This window comes from Cladophialophora bantiana (genome assembly GCF_000835475.1).
Source record: "Cladophialophora bantiana CBS 173.52 unplaced genomic scaffold supercont1.13, whole genome shotgun sequence".
Lineage (NCBI taxonomy): Eukaryota > Fungi > Ascomycota > Eurotiomycetes > Chaetothyriales > Herpotrichiellaceae > Cladophialophora > Cladophialophora bantiana.
In genome coordinates, this window is record NW_015971587.1 from 893,275 (window position 1) to 910,813 (window position 17,539).

The 17,539-nt window shown below is 51.1% G+C and overlaps 8 protein-coding genes across 8 annotated transcripts; 4 read left to right on the top strand and 4 right to left on the bottom strand.

Moving 5' to 3' along the window:
* Positions 1–106: 106 nt before the first annotated feature.
* Positions 107–811, bottom strand: Z519_08684 (uncharacterized protein; the record flags this gene model as incomplete). Its single annotated transcript, XM_016766412.1, has 1 exon — positions 107–811. The coding sequence occupies one exon, from the start codon at positions 809–811 to the stop codon at positions 107–109; it is 705 nt and encodes a 234-aa protein (XP_016617570.1).
* A 461-nt stretch (positions 812–1,272) lies between these two features.
* On the bottom strand, positions 1,273–2,740 carry Z519_08685 (uncharacterized protein; the record flags this gene model as incomplete). The annotated part of the gene is made up of 3 exons (XM_016766413.1): positions 1,273–1,828; positions 1,885–1,916; positions 1,973–2,740. 3 exons carry the CDS (start codon positions 2,738–2,740, stop codon positions 1,273–1,275), a joined length of 1,356 nt encoding a protein of 451 aa, XP_016617571.1.
* A 1,915-nt stretch (positions 2,741–4,655) lies between these two features.
* Z519_08686 (uncharacterized protein) lies at positions 4,656–6,140 on the bottom strand (the record flags this gene model as incomplete). The annotated part of the gene is made up of 1 exon (XM_016766414.1): positions 4,656–6,140. The coding sequence occupies one exon, from the start codon at positions 6,138–6,140 to the stop codon at positions 4,656–4,658; it is 1,485 nt and encodes a 494-aa protein (XP_016617572.1).
* Positions 6,141–6,964: 824 nt separating this feature from the next.
* Positions 6,965–8,202, bottom strand: Z519_08687 (uncharacterized protein; the record flags this gene model as incomplete). Its single annotated transcript, XM_016766415.1, has 3 exons — positions 6,965–7,547; positions 7,601–7,968; positions 8,017–8,202. 3 exons carry the CDS (start codon positions 8,200–8,202, stop codon positions 6,965–6,967), a joined length of 1,137 nt encoding a protein of 378 aa, XP_016617573.1.
* Positions 8,203–9,922: 1,720 nt separating this feature from the next.
* On the top strand, positions 9,923–11,467 carry Z519_08688 (uncharacterized protein; the record flags this gene model as incomplete). The annotated part of the gene is made up of 2 exons (XM_016766416.1): positions 9,923–10,038; positions 10,090–11,467. 2 exons carry the CDS (start codon positions 9,923–9,925, stop codon positions 11,465–11,467), a joined length of 1,494 nt encoding a protein of 497 aa, XP_016617574.1.
* Positions 11,468–12,023: 556 nt separating this feature from the next.
* On the top strand, positions 12,024–12,797 carry Z519_08689 (uncharacterized protein; the record flags this gene model as incomplete). Its single annotated transcript, XM_016766417.1, has 1 exon — positions 12,024–12,797. One exon carries the CDS (start codon positions 12,024–12,026, stop codon positions 12,795–12,797), a length of 774 nt encoding a protein of 257 aa, XP_016617575.1.
* Positions 12,798–13,779: 982 nt separating this feature from the next.
* On the top strand, positions 13,780–14,499 carry Z519_08690 (uncharacterized protein; the record flags this gene model as incomplete). The annotated part of the gene is made up of 1 exon (XM_016766418.1): positions 13,780–14,499. The coding sequence occupies one exon, from the start codon at positions 13,780–13,782 to the stop codon at positions 14,497–14,499; it is 720 nt and encodes a 239-aa protein (XP_016617576.1).
* Positions 14,500–16,678: 2,179 nt separating this feature from the next.
* Positions 16,679–17,188, top strand: Z519_08691 (uncharacterized protein; the record flags this gene model as incomplete). The annotated part of the gene is made up of 2 exons (XM_016766419.1): positions 16,679–16,991; positions 17,073–17,188. 2 exons carry the CDS (start codon positions 16,679–16,681, stop codon positions 17,186–17,188), a joined length of 429 nt encoding a protein of 142 aa, XP_016617577.1.
* Between the last annotated feature and the right edge of the window lie 351 nt (positions 17,189–17,539).

Consider the following 17,539-nt stretch of genomic DNA (forward strand, 5'->3'; position numbering starts at 1 on the left):
TTCTTTGCCTCAGTCATCCATCGACCTGCCTGAGGTCGGTGTCCACCAGATACTCTCGAAGACCGGGTATGCCATCATCCAAATGTCCCGAAAATTGATACATGTCTCAAGCAGACTTTCCTTTCCCCTTCATGACTTTGCGCCGCTGGGCCATCATGTGAGTGTAGAGAATATAGCTCCCCGGTATGTAAATGAGGAGAACAATCTTCAACAGTAGATCGAGCCGCTGTCCTTGCTTCGCTGCCGGGGACAATGCCAGGTACATAAGCAGACATTCGCTGGAGATACCAATGGGATATAGGACGAAGAAGGTGTTGTACCGCAGCCACGTAAGGGCGCCGGGGACTCTTTCACTTATGGCTGCCTTCCACACGAAGAACCCATATCGAATGACTTCTGTAGTTCCCCACGCCATCAAGATCCCCGCAAAGGCAATCGGCCCGGATGTCGAGCCCGGCACCGACTTCCCAAAGCTGTTCGTCGTCGAGACAATTTGTGGAAACATGTCTAGCACAACCCAGACAATCAATATCCGCGACGCGACTTGCATTGCGGTTGTTATGGGGCTGGCTCGGACGAGGCCGACGGCGGCATGGAGGATTTCGAGGAGGGCTATTGTCTGAGTCCATTTAAGAAGAGGAAAGAGGGCGTCGAGAAGACCTTGGGGTTTCCCCAGAGCAAAGAGGGTGGGTATGAGGAAAACTGCTCGGAGGGTTATGATGGACCACAGGGCCAGGCAGATGGCATTGTATGCTACCAGGTAACTCTGTGATGGGGAAGAGGATGATTTGCGGGAAGTCGGGTTCTCCATCTTGGATCTCGACACTCGTGAGCTTGCAAGAGGGACCTGGGAGAGGGATTGAAGGGCAAATCCGTGGTTTATATCCTCCTCCGAGACTACCACGACATTGTTTGTGATTGTGGAGGGAAGAATTCTAGGCGCAGGTGAAATTGAACGTGTCGCAATTTCCGTTATTGGCCTAGCCTCACAAAGTCTTGGGAGCCAAGATATTAGCACTATTTGGTACTAGGTGCCAAAATCTCCCTGCTCTTCGATTACTCCCAGCATCATACCTGCCTCTTCAGCTTCCAGAGAGCCATCTTGACGCTCAGTCATATTTTCACTCAAGACTGACCCCAAAGCAACCAATGAAGCCAACCCTTCCTTTAACTCCAGCCCAGCCAATGTACACGCCACGGTTAGGGATAGCTATTAGCGCACCATCTGTCGATATTAATTCTGCTGATGGTGATCCCGGTCCTGTTGTCCTGCTAACAGGACGTTGGAATACTCCTCGCAATTATTGCCTTCAGAACTTCAGTGTATGTCAGGCGGATCTCGTTTTGCGGGGCCACTCGAGAAGTATCCGACAGATTGTCATCGCCGTCATCATTGTCATTAGTGGTCTCCGGGATGTCAAAGATGGAGGGCCGAAAGTTCCAAAGCTGTAAGTCAGATATCGACTGCCCCCAGGAGTCGCAGAAACCTACTGAGCCTGGAGGAGGAATGGGATCGCTGATCCTGGCCAGCTCTTCTGGGCTTAGTATACTCACAGTGGCATTGGGCCCCTGACGGCCGATGCTTGACACTTTATCTGACCCCAAAATGAAATCGTCGCCAACAGTGGTGAACGTGGAGCCCTCAGGTCGAAGAGCTTGCGGCGGATCCGGGTGTTGTTCGATTAGAAACTGAGCTGTCTCCGTTGGTCCACCCGTGGAGCTGTTGCTGTTTTTGGCCCCATCGTGTGTCTCGTATCCAAGGTCAGTTAAATCCCTATACTCGACCAGTTTGTTGTCCACTGTCACCAAGTATTCTGGGTGTCGTTCCCTGGTTTTAACGGAGCCTTTGATGATTCCGGAGACAATTTCTCTGCGCGATTCTACCAATAGAACCAAAGTAGAGCGTACCGCGCTCCCTGAATGAATCAGCGGAAACAGCGCGAACCCAACGATGGTGTCTTTGCACGCTCACCAGCAGGTGTTTTGAGAGATCCTTGTCCCGTGCGCGAGCAAATTCCGCGAGATGTGGTAGAACCTGTGTTCTCCGCGGTTCGCTATTCTGTACGGGAAGTCCACATGTTTGGTCCCGAATATGATCGTGCACACGTTTGAAACATTCGTTGAGGTCATTCTTCAACCAATGAAGATACTGAGAAGAAGGTGTCTTAGCTGACTTCCAGTGAGTCTTCCCCAAAGAGCTTAACCCACGAAGAACTGCTTCGAGGCCATAGAGAAGGACGGCCTGACGTGGTCCAGTGACAGTATCCGAACTGATAGAGGGCCACATTCCCAATGACTCTCTGAACAATAAGTTAAGACGGAACGCCAGAAAATAGGCGAGCTCAGCTGCCACAAACAGGCTTAGTGTGTCGTCAAGGAAGGCACGACTGATGATCCAGATAGAGTTAAAGGTCCGAAGCAATTTGGAGCAGCCCAAAAGGAGCTTGATCCTGGAGAATAAGTCCTGCTCCTGGTTTGAAAAACTTTCGGCGTCTCTGGCTGTATACCATCTCCCCCACATGTCTTCCATGATGAGCAGGTCAAATTGTTCCTTGGCGATTGCACGTGTCCTAGGCCACGTGCCGTCTTCTAACCTAAGATCGAGCTCGACGGAATGTGTCAAGTCAAAGCTTCTCCTAACACATCTGTTTCGAGATCGAGTTCCAGGATGATCGGCTGAGGTTGGGGTCCAGAAGCTCGGGAGATGTTTGTCACGTCTTTGGACAGCTTGGTGAGACATTGCTGGATTGCTTGGCAGAAGTTATGCCATTGACCCCATCCAAATAGGCAATAATACTGACGGGCTGTGCTTACTGACCGGTTTGGAGTTGGCATCTCTCACACCACGGTGATCCGAAACAAGCACGATTACCCTTGTCAGCTCTGCAGCCAAGACACGGATTTGACCTCTGAGTTGAAGGGGATGCCTGAGGATAAGGGCGATTTCGAGTTTTAAGAATTGGACGAGAAATCAATGATGGATGGGCCTATGACTGAATTGAACGGACGTGATTGGCAACAACTGGACTCATTCTCTCCGTGCCGTCGAGAGCTCCTAACCTCCCCACGAGACACAAAGATGCCCAGCACTATCATCGTGCAGGTCAACATCAAGGGAACGATGATCATTCAGGAATGCAGCCTGGCTGTCGAAGTCCACTTGGACCGGGCCGCCATGAAGCTCCAAGGTTTAAGGATAGGAGTTGACAATATCTGGATGGTGCGGGTAACTGTTGAGGTTCCATGACGCGGCTCCAAGAATGCATGTGCCAGTGGTGGTTGTCATATCGATTGCCTGGAAGAGATGAGCTCCGTCCATTCTGGCTGACTTCTGGTTAATGCGGATGGCACTGGAGAAAAGAGGAGAGAAAGGTGAAAAATGAAGATCACGAGGCAAATGGTTTGAGCGAGCTTTGATGAGAATTGAGATGAAAGAAGTGGAAGCTGTTCGACCTGAGGCAGAAGCCTTTATATAGCCCGGTTTGGGCCTCTCACTCACACTCAATGGAGTCTTCGCGTGATTCAATCTTCTACCACAACACATGAGCATTCATTCTCACGAAGTGCCTTGTTTTCTGTTTTCTGCAGACAATTGTGGTGCGAGAAGGAAACAAGGTTCAATGTGGAGATATATCTTGCATTAGTGTTGCGGGAATCCGCTCAATCCCGGTCCCTATAAACCAATAGAGGCCGCCGCCTCATGGACAACACCTAGCGGAAGCCCACGCAGAAAGAGTTTTTGCGAATGCGGCTGTGGCACAAGCCGAGTCAGTCAAGCAATGGTGATCACGCCCCGATCATGCCCAGTTGCGGATATTTGTGTCAGTGAATTTGTATGCTCTGACCTCAGAGAGGATGCGCAAGCGGAGCCGGAAGAGATGCTCCTATTTGTGATGTTTGGGAACTTCGATCTTGCTCTCTCATGAGCCGGTTAGGGACGGGGCGTCAAAGGCTCCCTTCGGCGCCAGTCAGCTGGGGGTATGATGCTGGGCACAGCCGTCATGGAAGAGCATGGATACTGTAGTTAAGTGTCTCTGAAAGTGACCCTGAAGTGACGATTGAGGCTAAAAGAGCCAAGAACAAATGGGTCTAAGATGCGGGCAGGATGGGCGAAACCCTTTAGAGAGCCACTGGCCAGGACAAGGGCAATGAGGTCAGCAATGGTGGTTGGGCACTCAGTTGCTGTTGTCAGATAGTACCGCGTTTACTGCGCATACTTCGGGCAGGTGTAGTACCATGAAACACCACGTGATCCCACATGACCTCTTTCCCTGGTTGTATCTACAGATAGCTGGCGTCTGCGCTCCTTTAGCTCATAACAGGATACTCCTGGTCCTCGCTCTGGCACCTACACAGGTCATCGTGTGAGAGGGGTTTGTGATTGACTTTAGTGAAAATTGATGCAACTGAGGTTTCAGAAGTGGGATGCATCCCTTCTGTTTGTGTTTAGAGATTGGAAGCATTGTCGATGGCCGTCTACTACATGCCTCAGAGCTCAAAACTAGCTCTGCCATGGCACGTATTTGGGAAGACTCAGGTTTGGCCGTCCGTTGGATACATATACTTGGTTCATATTCCCCCCATCAGGCTCTGGCCGAACAGCTTCTCGCGCAACACCGTCAAGATGCCGCTCTCCAAGACTCCACAACCACTCACTAATCGCATCTCTCCTCCCGCTTTCTCGCATCCAGGACGCATTTTTCCCAGTCGATGATCCCCAACACTATTGCCTGCACCGACGCCAGCACAGCCATTCCAATGGACAGCCCCGACCAGAGACCTACCAACCCAAGCATCGGGGGACCGAGAGAGAGCACCAACGCCAAAGGAACTCCAATACAATAGTTGACAGCGAACGTAGCCCAACCGCCAATGGCTTGACGACCCAGGCCACGCATTATGCCATGAATGCAGCAGACCGCTGCGTCGAAGATTTGAAAGACCGCGACCAAGGGAAGAGTCCCCATAACGAGATCTCGCACCTCGCTGGACGGATCCGCGGTGCCGAAACGCGCAATAAGACTGCCGGCGGTGAGGGCTAGTATCATGTCGAATAGGGCGGTCCCGGAGAAGAAAGTGGCGTAGAATTTGGATATTGTTTTCGCGGCGTCGACTGAGCCTCTCCCTATCAAATGTCCGATTTTTGTGCTTGCCACCACGCTCCCGGAGAAGGGGATATGCCATACTAGCACTGAGGTTGTCGAAAGGATCGCTTGGGCCGCCAAAGGCCCCGAGCCTGTGAAGGCGCTTCCACCAGCCTTGATGTACGCGGCGCTGAAGTTGAGCAGCTCGAAGGCAAACCACTCTCCCAGTGTCATGACCGCGCCGGGGACAGAAAGCCTGATCATGGGCATCCAGTTTTGAAGGATGGTCTTGGGGAGAAGCCCGGGCCAGCACTGGTGCGTGTCCGGGAGATAGAGGGCGATATACAGGATGAGCAGAATGGCTCGCAAATCGTTGCTCAGAGCGGCTGCAAGGGCAGATCCCGTGACTCCCAGGTCCAGCTTGAACACCAGCACCCAGTTAAGGACAAGGTTAATGGGCGTACAAATCAAAAGCACGACCAAAGACGCAGTGAAGTTTCCCTGGGATTGCAGGAACCGCTTACCGGCTTCGAACACCACGTACCCGGGTACACCGATGAGGGATGTCCTCAGGAACGTCCCCGCCACAATCGCCAGTTGAGGTTGAGGGATCATTCTTGCAAGGATCCAGGGTGAACAGAGCCATAGCATGCCGACTGGGCAAGCGACAAGGAGCAGGAGTAATATCATTCGTTGAACATGTAAACCGACGACTTTCAGATTCCCGGAGCCAAAGGCCTGCGCGCATAATGTGTCTAGACTCGTTGCGATGCCCTCGAAAATGGCGAAGCCGACAATGTTCATGGTGGTAACCCCCAACGACACGGCAGCGAGCTCGTCTTCACCGATGTGGCCGACGACTAGCACAATAATCAAACTGTAGAAATATTGTAGCAAGTACGTCAAAACCAAGGGCACTGTGTTGGCGATCATGATTCGTGTCTCTGTTTTCCATGTCGTGTCTTGCTCAGGGTGGATGATGCCGCCATTGCTGCCGTCGTCGCCATGTTCTGACCAGGCCCGATCTGGTTCCAGTAGCGGTGAAGTCTCAAGCATCTCACAACGCGGGTGGTAAAATGCTGGCTGACTCAGCGACTCGCCCGTGAGTGGTGTAGGAACGCGGCGTATTGCAGTACTCGGATACTCTGAACACGGATGAGTACCTTTGACATTTTCAGGAAGTCGAGCTCCCCAGTTGAATGAAATGATGCTTGGACCGAGACAGCCTAGCCTGGCAGGGTTTATTGAGTGATGGGTGGATTGTGCGCTACTGTTATCACGCAACTTGCCAGGGCACGGCCCTTCGCAGCGGAATGTGGAGATTTTGTTCCCAAACAGCCAGACCGGGCTCTTCCTTACCAGTAGACTCCTTTTTGCAATCGGCCCCGAAGCCAGGTTGGCAGACTTACCCTAGCAGGTATTAGGTACCCTACCTGTACCGAGGTCCTGCAGGAGGTAGTCGACATCTATTTTAGTTAGAAACGGAAAGTCTGGTCCTCTCTTCCGTTGAAGCCACAGGGGCTCGTAACGGATGGCACGGGGAAACACTTAGCTGCATGGATAGTGTGTTCGCTAAGACTCCCAAGACTCCTCATGTGTGATGACCTCCATTAGGCCTAGTAGCTTTTGGTCACACTCTGGGCCACGCAAGAACTCCCGTCCGCGGAAGGGCTGCAAGACAGCCTGCTGATTTGTCGCTCCTATCAGAAGCCGATTCAAAATATTGTCGTTCTCATGAATGGATTAGTTCGAGGAGAATTCACTTTTCGTCTGCAGTGCTACTCATTACACAGGTGCCCGAAGAAGTAGTAATAGGCTCATCGGGGGCCATGTTCCCCCTGATCAAGCCCCGGCAAGGGCCGAAACTCTGCATTGTGGGTCTAGTAAGAGTGCTGTGCATCACTGTTGATCGAAACTCGAGATTGACCATCTGAGCCGGCGGCATGATGTGTCGCCATCATATCCTCATACCCGACCTCGTATGCTACTGTCCTCATGATCGTGTTCTCCGTCAGACTTCGCTGGCTCTCGCTGCGCACGGGAATATCCTTCAAGTCAGAGTTGCTTCTGACATTACTCGATATCTGCACGGAATGCTGGCCACTGACGGCTTTCATCTGTTTCGTGGGCCACTCCCTTGACGAATATGCTGTGTCGTTCTGGCTCCTGTTGGCGCTTCTCTTCAATGCGATTCTCTGAGTAACGGCGGTGGCTAACTTCGATCTCAGTCCTTGGGAACTGTTATCCACTGCAGACTGATACTGCACTGGCACCGTGAAGAATGAGGTCCCAGACTTGAACATGTCAAGCACCGTTTTCAAACTTGGTATGCATGCGGTGAGGATGGAGAGGTTCATAACCAATTGATTCAATATGGCGGGGCCGACCATTTTCCAACTCCTGTCGTCGGACTCATAGAATTTGTGGTACTCCACTAATTGAAAGACAACGAAAACTGGAACTCTGTATTGGCATATCAGTGGAATACTTCAGCCGCGTGTACATCTGATACATACATGATTCTAGACGCAAACAAAGCCACGACCTGCCACTTTCTACCGGTGTTTGTCTGCACCCACCACATCATAGCAGAGGGTATGGCGACCAAGGCGAGATCTGTCAGGATATTCACAATGCCTATGAAGAGGAAAAGCGCCTCTTGATCAATGCATTTCCCCTCTTCAAACAACCACGGGTGGGATAGCTGACACTGGAAAGCCAGAGCAAGGACTGCAGACACTGCCCAGCAAGAGACGACCCCGAGCAAAGCGTAAGATGACTGTTGAAGCCGCATTTGTGGAGCTATGGCCAAAATAAAAGAGACTGCGGATGCTTTTGCGAAAGCACAGGCGACAACGAAAAGTATCTGGGCTGCGTACGCATACTACATTTTGTCAGTAAATCCATCCATCGAAACCTGGTGCTACATAACTCGTGAAAAGGCGGCAAACGTTTCCTTGGAGATGGCATCACGGTGCTGTCCCAGACCATGCTTGCATGCAGCGATAACGCAAGCTGTTTGCACGAAAGCGGTGATTGTTGATGCGATTATCAGCCAATCGTATGGTTTCATGAACGTGAGATGAAGCTTTGAAACCACTTTGGATACCACGGCCATGATGGAATATATCAGAAACACCGAGGCTGTTACCACGACCCATGGTGCATGATTGTCTGATGAAATCTGAAAGAAAGCAGGAGCCTCTTTATCAGCCATCCTGATAATCGCAGCTGGGTATGAAAGCAGGACAAAGAGGAATGCTGAAGTGTGCCAATGGATTTGGAAATTGAAGGCCGGCAACAGTGGGTGTCTGGGTTCTGTTATCCTTGATGGCAGGCAAGGGAGTGATCGCCCTGACCAGGTCTTGAAGGGCTAGATGTTCCATGCCTATACCGAATTCAGCGGGTCCGCAACATCCATGTTGCTGCTGAGGATTTCGTATGGTGTCAATGCTACAAGGGCATGAATACGAGGACGTCTGCATTCTTCAGGGGATCAACAGTCGAAGCCACCACAACTTCACTAGTTAGCCGTCACTAAATAGGGCGAAGTACCCATGGTATTTACAAGCAACACTCGCCTCAGATAACTGATGGATTCATTTAGAGGCATGGGTTTCTTGCTGGTAAGAACTGGACGCATGCTCTCCATGGCGGAGCAATCTGGGGAACATGTAATGGATGAGATAGGTTGTCGGTAGAGAGAGACCAGTACATTTCTCCAAGCTTCTAGCTTACCGGTGCCCCCCCTAGACGCATGGGGAATTTTGAGGCCAACTGCCCCAATGAATCTGCCAGCGGATTGAGCGGCGAAGTAGGTTGAGCAGGCCAAAAGGATCTACACGATAGCGAAGGGGTGCCCCTGCAAGTGTGCATCTAGCTGGAAGCCTTCTGACCGGAACCATATCCCCGATACCACTTAGTAACATTATTGCGTTTAACTCGGTCTTAAGCGTGAGGTGGACTAGAACATCCAATCCGACCAGGGAATATTCCTGCTGGAGAGGCTGAAAAACCTTGGACGACTTGTACGTACATGGGTCGACATCTCCGTCGCCGAGCAGACGGGGAAGTAGTCCGAGCCAGCCACTCGTCATTTGAAAGTCATTCCCCCACACCTGGTTGCGTTTGGGCTGCCCAAGGCTGCTTTGGGCAATTTGGGTCAATTAATACTGTCACTTGAACCGTCACGATCCCCCACCGAGTCCACTTCCCCCGGATGCAAACCAAAATCCCGTCCAATGTAAATGCATACACCATCCAGTATTTGTCTAGGTGCATCCGTGCGGGCAAGGAAACACCCTCCTCGGCAAATGGCGTTTTGGACAACAATGCTGTGGTAGCTGATGGCTGTTTCAGCATCGGGACCCCCTCCTGCTTCACGCCCTCCTTGCGTCCGCTGGGGCGGGACCTCCCCCATGCACTCCCAACGTTTGGTCGGCAGTACCCCGGGCTCATGGCAACTCAGCAGCAGCAGTAGTTGATTGCGTTTCTACCTCTCAATAACTAGAGGCTTCGCTAAAAGATGGATCCTGTTGCCCTCGATAAGTCGGTCTCGAATTCATTGGGCCCAGCTATCTCTACTCTCAATTTCTTTTCCTTCACCTCTCTTTCCACTTCTTCTCTCTCTTGCAACCTGACGTTTCCACTCCGAAACGTCCTTTCCCAGAGTCCGTCCTGCTCCAACTAATACTGGAAAATATATATATACGATGTCCGACCACAGCGAAGCTTACGAGTTGCACAAAGTGGACAAAGATGTGCAGTTAACTATCAACCGTTTCGCAAGCCATAGGAGTGGTGATCATGGGGAATCTGGCCAAGTGGCCGCCTCAAACATGGGTGCAAATAGTCAGAACGTTGAGAGTGTGACGAGAGTTCGGAGACTGTTCAGCTTCTCCCAGATCTTTGCCTTTTCTCTCACCTTTATGAGCACGTGGGAGGGTATGAATACGTGAGGAGTGTATATCGCTTTGAAAAATGCATTAAAGCTGACAAGTGACAGAAATATGTTCTTCGCTCTCTACAACGGAGGCCCTCAGACGTTTGCCTGGAGCGTCGTGATTGTCTACTTCGGGGCAATCGCGCAAGCGGCATCTATCGCAGAAATGGCATCGACTATTCCGATCGCCGGCGCTCAATACCACTGGACATACAATCTGGCTCCGTCAAATATGAAAAGATTCATCACCTGGATGCAAGGTTGGATGACGTGGTTTGGCTGGGTTTCTTTGCTCGCCGGCATTGCAAATATCACCGCCATCATCCTGCAGCAGCTGGCAATGCTCAATCATCCGAGCTACGTCCCCGAGACTTGGCACATCACACTCATCATGATCGCTATCCTGTTTGTCCAGGGTCTGATCAACTCCTTCGGGAAAACGTTCGCGATTGTACCCTGGCTTGAGCTTGTGGCCGGAATACTCCACGTCTGTCTTTTTGTCCTGTTTCTTGTCGTCTTGGTCGTCATGGGCAGCCGCCACAGTGCTGAATTTATCTTCTTGGAACAATCCATTTCCTCAGGCTGGTCCAATACCTATGTTGCTTGGAATTTGGGCATGCTCACTTGTGCGTGGAGTTTCACTGGATTTGATGATTCCTGCCATCTCAGCGAAGAAACAAAGAAAGCTCCTCAGGCGGTGCCGCGAGCAACATTCTGGTCCATTGCCTTGAACGGCGTCCTGGCATATGCGATGGTGATCGCCATCCTCAGTGCTATGGGTCCCATTGACGAAGTGCTCAGCTCTGGGTTTCCCATTATCACGATCCTCCTCCGGGTCACAGGCTCAGTCAAAGCAACCACTGCGATGGTCTGTGGGCTCTTTGTTATTTCATTTTGCGTCAACATAGCGTCTATTGCCTCAGTGTCACGGCTGACTTGGGCTTGGTCCCGGGACGGGGGCTTACCCCGCTGGTTTGCACTTGTGGACTCAACCCACCATGTACCGATCCGATCTATATGGCTCTCGCTTGTCGTTGTCATGCTGTTGTCACTTTTGAATATCGGCTCCACCACGGCTTTCGGAGCCATCACAGCGCTTTCGTCCTTAGCGTTGTACTTTTCTTATGGCACGGCAATCTCGGCAATGCTGTTGGCGCGTTGGACCTCTTCGCGCGGTGGTAAACCCCTGGAACTGGGTGGATGGAACCTGGGTCGATACGGAGTCTATATCAACTCTTTCGCCCTCGTTTATACACTGTATATCATGGTGTTTTTGCCGATTCCAAGCACGATCCCTGTGACGGCGGTGAACATGAACTATGCGGGGCCGATATTCCTCTTCGTCTTCTTCTTTGCCATCGGCCTTTGGTTCCTGCGCGCGCGGAAACATTGGCCGGGTCCGAATGTCGCCGTCATTGACTTCGTCAAGGCACAAGAGTAAAGAAGGGAGACTGATTAGGATAGTCGGTACTTAAGATAGTTGTCTGCATCTCCATGACCGCCGTCGCATATGAATTTGACAATGGCCTTCAGTGTACTTGAGCTGACGATGCGTAGATCGTTAGCAGCCTAAATTCTATTGTAAGTCCTTCCTTGAATACACTCAGCGCCGCACAACCTATGCATGAGTATGGCCTTTCCCTGGTATGTATTAATTTTGAGAGAAGGGACTCAGGCTGCTGTGATTTCTGATTAGCTCTAATCTTCCAGTTCCTCCCGAGACCAAATAGACGCTCCAAGGGAGTCTCGTTGATTCACAGAGTGCCACGCTTGAGCTCCAATAATTGTCAATATGAACTCCACTGAGAACTCAAGCACTAAGCCATTTGCCCTAACGAGGCTTGGCCAATAGTCGGGTTACCTTCCTCTTGGCAATAGTTTTCGAAATTCAATATTTTTTTTTCGGCGCAGTCCAAGCGCAGACGGCATTTGACCACATCCACAACATCGTCTTGCCTCAGAACCCTTTCGCCTGTCAGTCCCCCCAATATCTCACCATGCCACCGTCGAAACGAAACCGCGTCGTCCCGACCTCGAAAGTGCGCAAAAACAGGAAGGAGCTAGTTCGCCGACTCGCCGCAAATGTTCGAGATGCGGCGGAAAATTACTCTTTCATCTGGGTGTTTGACGTCCAAAATACTCGCAACAATTTCCTCAAACAGGTCAGAGCAGATTTCAGTGACTCCAGGATAATGATGGGAAAGAACAAAGTCTTGATGGTGGCTCTGGGACAGACGGAGGAAACGGAGTGCGTACCGGGGGTTAGTGCCTTGGTACCCTATGTCAAAGGCGAAGTCGGCCTTCTCTTCACAAACCAGGAAATTCCAAAAATCGAAGAATATTTTGCAGACTGGTTGAATCAGGACTTTGCTCGGAGCGGCAGCACTGCGACTCGAGACGTCAGAATACCACCTGGAGAAATTCACACTCAGTACGGTGTTGAGGGCGGCGAGGATGATCCGCTGCCTGTCCAGATTGAACCTACTCTTCGAAAACTCGGAATTCCAACACGTCTGGTCAAGGGCAGAGTGATGTTGGAAGAACGTCCGGAAGGGTCGATGGATGAAGAAGAAGGCTATCTTGTCTGCAGGGAAGGGGATACGCTCGACTCAAGACAAACCGCGATCTTGAAGATTCTGGGTGTGCGCATGTCCGAGTTCAGGATCGGACTTAGGGCTGTATTTGAGAAAAGACTTAAGGCTGTGTTTGAAAAAGAAACGATGGTGCAAGTGCCGGGAGTTATGGATATTGACGACACCAAGGTTTCATGAGAATGGCTGATCTTCTTTGCGACTACCGGGCCCTGACCACTCCGCCTTCCGGCTGACTTAGGAAGCGATTCTGTCGAAATGCCCCCTGACCAACTTTCTCTCAGACGTCATACCTCGTATGACTGGCCGGTGCTATCATCTCAACGCCGACTTCTGCAAAGCTCAAACGCTCCAACTTGGCTATCCGCGCGGATTCTACCTCTATGGTCGAGCGCCATTGAGGGGACCTTCAGAATGCTGCTGATGGGCTGCTGCGCCGTGTTCTGTACTCTCTCATCCAAGAGAGGAGAGCACGATATGCGACAACTGCGACTCAAATATAACGTGAAGGATATTGAACTCTCGAACTGCAAAGGCCTCAGGTTCGCCGCCATCTGCTGAGTCCGGAGAGTATGGCCTGTCTGAATCTTAGCCGAATAGGCAAGCTCTTTGTCAGTGCTTGCCGCCCAAGCGCCACACCCGAGCTAGAAGATTTACCGAGCTAGACACCCAAGTTGCACCGTCAAGCAATGAAGCCCTTATGATCAACACATTGGTTCCAAGTTCGTCTGTTTTCGAATGGGGGAAAGTTAGAAAGTGCGGGCACCAATAAAATACCCCCGTATGGTGCTGCAATTTTGTCATTCTCTTCTAGGGTGTGCCAGCTTCGATGCCGGAGCTTTCCATCATTTCGAACACTTGCATACCAACAAGGTCTCCGAAACTTCTAATCTTCTCGTCTTTCACGGCCCAATTAGGAGTTCAAAATGGTAAACCTTACACAAGTAAGTGAGCGTTTCACAGCAATTGCCATTAGAGTGGGACCCTTTCCCTGGAACTAAGTAGATATTACGGATGAATAAATGACATTGCCGACAACCAGATTCAGCGTAATCTCATCTCTGCGAACCACATCCTGCATTTCACGTCAGTGCTTGACGCCTATGGACACATTTCAGCACGGCACCCGGTCGACGCAACGACTTATCTCATGTCTGCCAACATGGCTCCTGCACTTGTCAGCAGTGCAAGCGACTTGGTCCAATATCGAGTGAACGACTCCATGGCTGTTGATCCCGATGCTCCCATGGGCTATATTGAACGATACATACATGGAGAGATGTACAAGCGTTACCCTGACATCGCCTGTGTGATTCATAGTCACAGCGAAGATGTTCTTCCCTACGCCATTGCTGGAGTTCCGTTCAGAGCGGTGTACCACATGGCAGGCTTTCTTGGTCCCGACCCGGTCCCGCTGTATGATGTCGAGAACTCCTACAACGCCACCGAACCGCATGACTTGTTGATCCGTACTCCGAACCTTGGGGAAGATCTGGCCAAGACGTTCCTGACCACTGCAAATACGTCGGCCAACCCTCCAGTCTTGCTTCCTGACTACAATGTCGTGCTGATGCGGCGACATGGCTTCACCACCGCCGCTATTGACATCCAGACCGCAGTTTTTCAGGCCATCTTCACTCAGTCGAACGCAAAAGCTCAGACTACAGCAACACTGCTGCGAGGTGCATTTGGTGGGTTATCTGGGGATGAGGCCACAACATGGACGGGCGAGACTGGCAACGGAGGGACTGGTGCATTTGAGCCCCTGACCGCTCAACAAGCGCAGGACTGTGAAGTCTCCATAAGGGCGACTTCTGACAGGCCTTGGGGTTTGTGGCTGAAAGAGGTCGAAAAGGACAGCTTGTATACCAATAACGCCTAATGTTGGAGAGTCATTTTAAGTTTCGTTGAAGCTTGGAAGGGAACTCTGAATCGCCGTCGGATTTCTGCTCTGCACATTAAGCTGTTGACTAGCCTTCCGCGATAATATACCTAAATCCTGAGGAATGCGAGTACACTCGATCCCTGTACCGTCTTTCTGCCAAGCTGGGCTCCAAAGCTTTTGCGAAACGAAAGCAAATACCATTATCGGCAAGAATACAGTCGAGCCATTACTTCTGCAACGAACTCCCATTGAGCTTTGGGGAATGGCGACAAAGCAACCAACCTTGCCACATCACAGCTGGATGAGCTCCAACCCGACTGAAATGGCCTAAATGAACTCAATGCAATGAATTTGACGCTCTCGTCGTAATGTGATGTCCATGAATCTCTCTGCGTCCTAATAAGAAGGGCCGGGCCTAGAGAACAGTTTCAATGGAGATTCGCGATCTCTCATGGCTAGTTGGGCTAGTTAGCCGGCGCTTGAACCACGACGTCTTCGAGTTATCGGTGCCAATCGCAACACATTCGAAGAGATGGATCTTGCCATTCCACTCCCTGACCTGACCGGTATTCGCCCTACCATATTATCACTGTACTTTTTTTGACACGGGTTGGATCAGTGAAGAATCGGGTAGTAGCTAACCAGGGTGCGGCTCCGTGTTCCGTCAAGTACAAACTTCCACGTTGGACGCGCCGTTTCATTCAGCCTGGTGTCAGCCTAGCCATATCCACCGCTCCGTTTCAGGCACCCCTTACCTTGCCAAGGTAAGCAAACGAATAGGGAGGCTCAAACGCAGAAACTGCTCTGGAAGTCTCCCATGGCACAAGTAAGCCCACTCAATCTAGTCATTGCGGATTAATCTTGTGCACTTTTGTCCGCGATGGAAAGCTTCTTCTCGGGATCAACTTCAAGTTTTGTTGCCCTGGCCTTGTAACTTGACAACACGTAGCCTCCTGAATTCCAGGGGTCTCATCTCCTGGCGTGCTTCGACATACAGCACAGCTGAGCTACGCAGTGTGTGGTGTAAATACAGTCAGCTTCGACCACGGGCTCTAATTTCAGCTCGCGGCAAAGGAATAACGAACCTCAATGCTAGGTCTCCTCAAATCCCATTGCACGAAACGGACTAAGTCATCAGACAGCCGGTTTCGAGCCCGTACCACTCACTGGAAGCCCCTTCTTGAACCAGCCTCTCCTATTCCGCACGGTCAGGCCATCACGTCGTTGACTGCAGCGCAGTCCCCAGGATCAGCTGTGCAACAATCAACCCATACGGTGGCATGAAGAAGTTTCTAAGAGGAAGCCAGGTTTGGACCCGCATTATATCACAAATTTGATACGAAATGACGGTGATTCTCCCTTTTTCTCTGGTGTCATATACTCTGTCCCAATCGCTAACAGATGATAACGGTTGAGATGCAGTGTCTGATCAGAGTTGACAATCACGACAAGGGTTGATATAAACTCATGCCGCCAAGGCTTTTGGGGGCCTGCCCATGAGACCGCTTTCGCCGACGGAGTAACAGCTGAGTTGTGACTAACTCTGCCTTAGGTAAATGCAGGTCAGACGTGATAGGATGAGAGAGGATGGGATGTTTTGTTTAGTAACTGTATAGAACATAGAGCCAGCTGAAGGGTCGCATATATTCATACCTCTCCTGTGTTGCTGACCGCCTACGGCCGAGTCTTATTCCAGAACTCCAACACAGCTGAAAAAGTTGTGTATCTTCGGGACCACTCATTCTGCTGACGACAGAATCACGAGAAACTTCACAGGAAGCTGTATCTGTGAGAAAAAAAGGCTAGCTTCGAATGACAGCTTCCCGGTGACGACCCGTACAAGCACCTTTTGCAGCACAATCTAAGATCTATCACACCGCACCCCAAAGGAGTGGGATGCCAATTCCATGCTCGAGGATGTCCAAAATGCTACATGCGGGTGGCCTTTAAGGCCCATTCATCACGGGGCGTCTGCTTTTCGTGTATGGGAATGAGGACTCCAAGCTGAAAGAATGGGACGCAAACTGTGTCCCCAAGACATTGAGCGACAGCCCGATTATAAAACCGTCGACTACATCTCTATCGTCACTAACTCTCTATCCCACGCTCACCTTCTGAGTCTGATCCCCACAGCCATTTCGTTCGCATCCCCAACATCTCACATACCCAATCCAGGATGTTCGCCCAATCTTCCGCCCTTGTCTTCGCCGTCGCGGTGACAGCGGCATACGCAGCCCGCATCCCAACCGTCCACGGCTACGGGACAGTGACAGCAGCGGAACATGTCGGGGAGACTGAGGGCCAGCAATTTTTAGTCACAGATATCACCAAACCGCACGTCCTGGCCGGGTTTCAAGCCGACTTCTTTTCCCACGCCAGCAACGACGGCTTCATCGGCCAAGTCCAAGGCACAGGTGGCGCCACCTGTGTCAAGTCGGTCCCTGGCACCAAGGCCATCGCTCTTCTCAGCCAGCCATTCGGATGTCAAGGTGAGGCCTCATACAGCACCTTACAACTATTCTATGAGACATGATGTCTCAACCGGCAGTAATACTAACACGATACCACAGTCACGGTGTACACGGACGATACCTGCAGCAGCGGCGCTACGCTTCTCAACGTCGGGCAATGTCTCCAGGAGACAGAAGTCGGAATCCCGTCTTACTCCATCGACGGAAGTTGCTAGACGCTTTGTTCGCTGATCACTCTTTCTTAATCTGCCTAAGGCACCGCCCTATCGAGGTGCCATGTGCTTCAGCACTAATCACTCTCGTTTTCATTCGCGCAGATTATGACGCCGGGTCCTGCTTTCATTTCATTACATAGTAGTACCTATCTAAGGGCCCTTGGAATGAATATTCCTACCGGCATCGCTGGCTGAGAATTTGTTCCTTTGGCTGGCTCAGACAGAACCATATATTTACTGTACCCTGGAAGAAAATCAGATATAGTCGACCCCTTTATTTCCCCTTTCTCTCCAGTCTGCTACGAAGCTGGATCTATGCCATACCAGACCGAATCTACGAACAGGCCTGAA